Below are 4,900 nucleotides of genomic sequence, written 5' to 3' on the forward strand. Positions count from 1 at the left end.
AGTGTTGGAATGACCTTGTACAAACCTTTTCTATAACTTACATGTCTTGTACAAACCTTTTCTATAACTTACATGTGTCCTAAATATTTTAAATTGTTTCATAGTCTTAGAGCCAACTTCAGAATTAGTCATCCAGATGTTTTCAAAATCTGATGGAGATTTTGCAGTAGTTGAACACTGCTAGGCCTAACTTTTTATTGACCCCCAAACCTCTGAACTGGCACAGTTTGAAAAGCAAGCATAACTTCATCTGAACCTGATGGCTTTAAAAAGTAGCCAAGAATCCTGCATGCAGTGTGGCCCCTACTGGCAGGACTGTTTTGTAATATTACTCTTTTTTACATTGAAGTTGCAGTCAGAACCTGGCTCTGCTGTGTGGGCAGGACAAGTTCTTTCCTGAAGCTGTAGTGACTTAGGGGCAACAACATGTTTTACTCTGTCTTTACCTAGGAATGGTGGGTATTAGTGGCTGTGGCTGAGGAGTCCTTGTCACTTGAATGCTGGTGCACTTTAGTCACTCTGATTCTTGTTTGTGTTTCTTCTTGGTGTGAAAACCATCTCCAGCAGAGGCTGCCTCTCTATTGGGTGCATGGATAAGTCATTGTTTTTCTGGATGTTGTTAATGCCTTTTCCTTTCATTGTCTGTACTCGGCATCGTCTCAGAAGAGTCACCAAAATAGCTTTCATCATTACCATGGCAATGAACTTTCCTACACAGCCCCGAGGGCCAAAACCAAATGGTTGGAAATAGCGTGAAGGAACCTGCACAGAACATGAGGAATAAATTGTAAGACAAGTTATTCCATCATATAAGTAGCCAAAGCTAAGATGGACATTGGTAGTAAAAATATTCTGAAATACTTGTGGAAACAATGTCTTAGAAGCAATTACTTCTTTGCTTCAGACTGAAGGCTGAAATAGACACCTGCAGAAGGTGTGCTGTTGAGATAGCAGGGAATGTGAAATTAAGCAGTTGAATTCTGCCCAGATATTTCAGTTTGCTCATCCTGTGAACTACAGGGGTTTTGTTACCAGCTGTGAAACGGAGTGAAGCTTTCGCTGTTTAATAGACATTAAAGTTAATTTAAAACTTAAAAAAAAAGTTCATTATAAAGCTCATAAATGTCTGAAATACTGGCTAATGCCTAAAGATAGTAATGGGTGGCTTTATGATTACAATTTTCATCTAAATCTATGTTTCTGAGAATTAATTTGTCATAAAATGTAATGTTGAAAATTTATTTGATATCTAATAGATAGATAACACTTATAAAATGGCTGTCCCCTGTCCTATCAGCTAAAATGGGAAATGCAGGATTCCCAGAACTGCTGAAGAATGCACAGCTAGCTTCTGCTACTTTTATTGACATTGAAGAGATCAGTTGTCCCAAACAATCCCAACTGCATGAATAACACTGCTAATGAAATACAAAGGTGCTTGTCATGAGTAAGAAAACTAAAATCTTGGCTATAAAAAAATTTTTTTCTTTATCTATGTAGCTGTCTTAAAAAAAAGGTGCTATTTGTGTTCTGGCTTCCTATTCAGGCCAAGAACAGAGTAGGAAAAGTTGCTTTATATAAAATTATCTAGAAGAAATCTCCTTTTTTCTCACTTTCATACTTAGAAAAATGTTTCCTGTTCAAATTTTTTCAAATAAGCTGAGCTGTACTTCTTGAAAAGTTATAGGTAAATACAAGTGTTTATAATACAGAGCAAGTACAGCAGCTGGCAGTACAGCACAATGGCAAATGCACAGCCTGGGAAAATGTTTAGTTTCTAACAATGCCATCTTATTAGAAATAATGGTGTGGATTGCTATTCACTTAGAGAACTGTGTGGAAATTGCGTCTGCCAGAATAATTATGTGGCAAACAGAATGCATCAAGTCAGATAGAAAATGTGTGGTTAAAAATTTGGTCAAGGGGAAATATTTTTAGTAGCAAAGTGTACTTCCAAAATGAGCAAGAAATCCATTTTGATAATAATACTGGGTGAAAATAATGGGTGGCAAGATGGAAACTATTCACAGTGAATAATTATTTCAATAAATTTAAGCCATTTCTTCTTGAATTTTCTACAATGTTTTTCTTGAGCCATTTAAAAATGTTGACCCAGTTGCCTAGTGCTTATTTGTGTGTGTGTGATACATGGTACTCCTAGATTTTTGGTAGGTAAAATATAAAACTTAGGGACTGAATAACTCCACATTTGCAGTATGGAGTTGGTTAAAACTTAAAAAAAAAAAAAAAAAAAAAAAAAAGGTGCTCTTTTCTCAGTCTCTTAGGAGTTACTACACTGCTTCACCTCTCCAGGGAAACCTCCCATGGCCTTAACTCTGAGACAACAGAAAAAGTCTTAGAGTCATAAAGCTCTTGATTAAAATAGGAAGATTCATTGTCAAGAAAGAATAGGCAATTTCCTGTAAGAAATAAAATAGTAAACTTACATTTTTCTCAAAATTTTCAAGAGAAAACTCATTTGGCTTTGGGAAGAACTCAAGCTTATGCATACGTCCAATATTGAGAATGATATTTGTCCCCTTTTTCACAGGATAGCCATCGATTACATCATCTTGTAAAGCTTTTCGCATGATCAAGTCCACAACGGGCTGGTATCTCATGCTCTCATAAATAAAATTCTCCACAATTTTTAAGTTTGGTATGTCATCACTCTGTATATCTCTGTCACCTTGAGGAATAAAACAGATGGTGAAGAAGTTGGTTATAAATTCAGTAGCTTCATTATGCAAATATCAAATTATTTTTTGAAGATTCTCAGTTCCAGATACGGTAGGAAGGATCCTCCAGCTTCTAAGTAGTTTTGTGTAGTCTGGCATTTTTGGGAAATCTGGTATATTGTTCATCAGCATATAAACCCTAGCTTATTAATGTATGATCTCCTCACTTTATTGTCTTAATATATTATGAGTTTTTGTTCTGCTTTCCTGTTGATGACAAAACTCTGGAAGCCCTTCCCTGTCTTTTGTATGACTGAGAGCAACAAGACACAACAAAGAAATTTTCTGAGAGTTGAGAGCAAATGGGATCTGGGATTAGTCTGCAGATGGAGGTTAACTTTGTTGGGACCTTAAACTTTCACCATGCAACTGGGATTTGCTGGATGTACAGCTAAGTCCTGCTGTGGCCTGACTGTTTCAGTAACCATGAATAACTTGCAGCTTGATTCCACTGGCAGCACCATAATGAACTGCTGGTGGGAGCCTTACTTTAACTTTCAAGCTGTAAGTAGGGCAAGGCCTACAGGCTGACCACTGCAGTGGTAGGTTTTCAAGAGAAAAGGCAGCTTTGCTACTCCAGTTGGTAATTCGCTTAAGAAAAAGACAAGAACATTCCACTGCCTTAAAAATCAAGGTTACCAGAAGTAAATAAACAAGATGAATGAGTAGTCAGCTGTCATGAGGACAATAAAATAAGATGCAGAAGTACCTTAGAACAAGAGTAAAGGACTTGTACGTTTTCCAGTGTTTAACTGACCACAGCTAAATGCTGTCTAGGAGTGGATGAAATCAAGTTTCTATATGTATCAGCATCAGGCTTTGAATGAAGTCTAGAGAAAGGGAAGAATACAAATTTGGAATATCTTCATTGTGGTTTGATTAGTTAGTAGTAGTAATTAGTTAATTAGTTCTTAGAGGGATACCAGTTTGAAATAAAAATGAATTACAGCAGAATAGAATTTGAAATTTCTCTGACTTTTCTGTTGTGCAGTCATAGTGAAACTTAGGTTCTCTGTATACATAGGAAAATATTGAAGATTAGAAGTATTTGAAATGAGTGTCCCCTTTTGCTCTTTGAATGTAAATGGAAAATTATTTCAACTGTTATTTCAATTATTATGAGTGCTGATTTAAACTGCTGTTGCTGCGGAGTGAATATAGAACATAGTTTCTAATACATTTTCAATTCTGATGATTTCAATTCTATATGAATTTATCTTACAAATTGCTCATCTTATTTCAGTTGCTTTTGAATAATATCTTCTAATGGTAGCTCATGTATTCTACAGTAAATACTTTTGTTAGAAGAAAATACTTAGAATTTTCACCCTTTGAATAAACAATATTTGATCGCTACTTAAGAAAAATTGTATTCCCAGTTTACTGTCTTCACAGCTCCTGCTTACCCACAACAGTTTCAATTTCTTTCATCATTTCTTCTTCCACTGTGGGGTGCTCTGCAATCAGTATTAGCATAAAGAAGAGTGTCACAGATAGAGTATCAGGAGCAGCAATCATCATCTCCAGCACACACTGGTTTACATTCTCTGCTGTCAGATCCCCTCTGTTCTGAAAAAATAAGAAATTTTGAGGAAAATGTTGATTGCTGATCTCTGATGCCAATGAAGATCCTATAGCAGTAGAATGGGATAGACCTAGAATATCTATTTTAAACAAAAATAAAAATCTTGACAGTCTGTCTCAAGTTAAATAGCATTTATTTTTTGGTCTTGCAGAGGAAAAACAAAACTCCTGTTTGTATGGGTGTGTATTATATTGCAGAAAAGCAGGCGTTTGTTCTTAGCTCAGATTCTTACTGGTTTGTTGTTTCTGAGCTGTCAGATGACACGATATAGGATTTATGTAGCATTTGTAGCCTTTGCAAACAAAAGGCAACACATGAAGATAAAATGCTGGGCTAAGGGGAAGACTGAAGGAAATTTAGAGATAGATACAAGAGTTAGAATCATAGAATCATAGAATCCTAGGGGTTGGAAGGGACCTCGAAAAATCATCTAGTCCAACCCCCCTGCCAGAGCAGGGTCACCTAGAGTACATCACACAGGAACGCATCCAGGTGGGTTTTGAATGTCTCCAGTGAAGGAGACTCCACAACCTCCCTGGGCAGCCTGTTCCAGGGCTCTGTCACTCTTACAGTAAAA

At 36.5% G+C, this 4,900-nt stretch overlaps 1 protein-coding gene across 1 annotated transcript in view; it reads right to left on the reverse strand.

The window, feature by feature from the left end:
* Positions 1 to 471: 471 nt before the first annotated feature.
* The window catches only part of LOC104385920 (aromatase), a 15,451-nt gene continuing 11,022 nt past the window's right edge, over positions 472 to 4,900 (reverse strand). The window contains exons 7-9 of the mRNA XM_009994442.1: positions 4,145 to 4,307; positions 2,448 to 2,689; positions 472 to 762 (exon numbers count right to left, since the gene is read on the reverse strand). Coding sequence (XP_009992744.1) covers positions 511 to 762; positions 2,448 to 2,689; positions 4,145 to 4,307 — 657 coding nt within the window. The 3' untranslated portion in view covers positions 472 to 510. The remainder of the gene's footprint in view (positions 763 to 2,447; positions 2,690 to 4,144; positions 4,308 to 4,900) is intronic.

This window comes from Chaetura pelagica, unplaced genomic scaffold (assembly GCF_000747805.2).
Source record: "Chaetura pelagica isolate M959 unplaced genomic scaffold, ChaPel_1.0 scaffold222, whole genome shotgun sequence".
NCBI lineage: Eukaryota > Metazoa > Chordata > Aves > Apodiformes > Apodidae > Chaetura > Chaetura pelagica.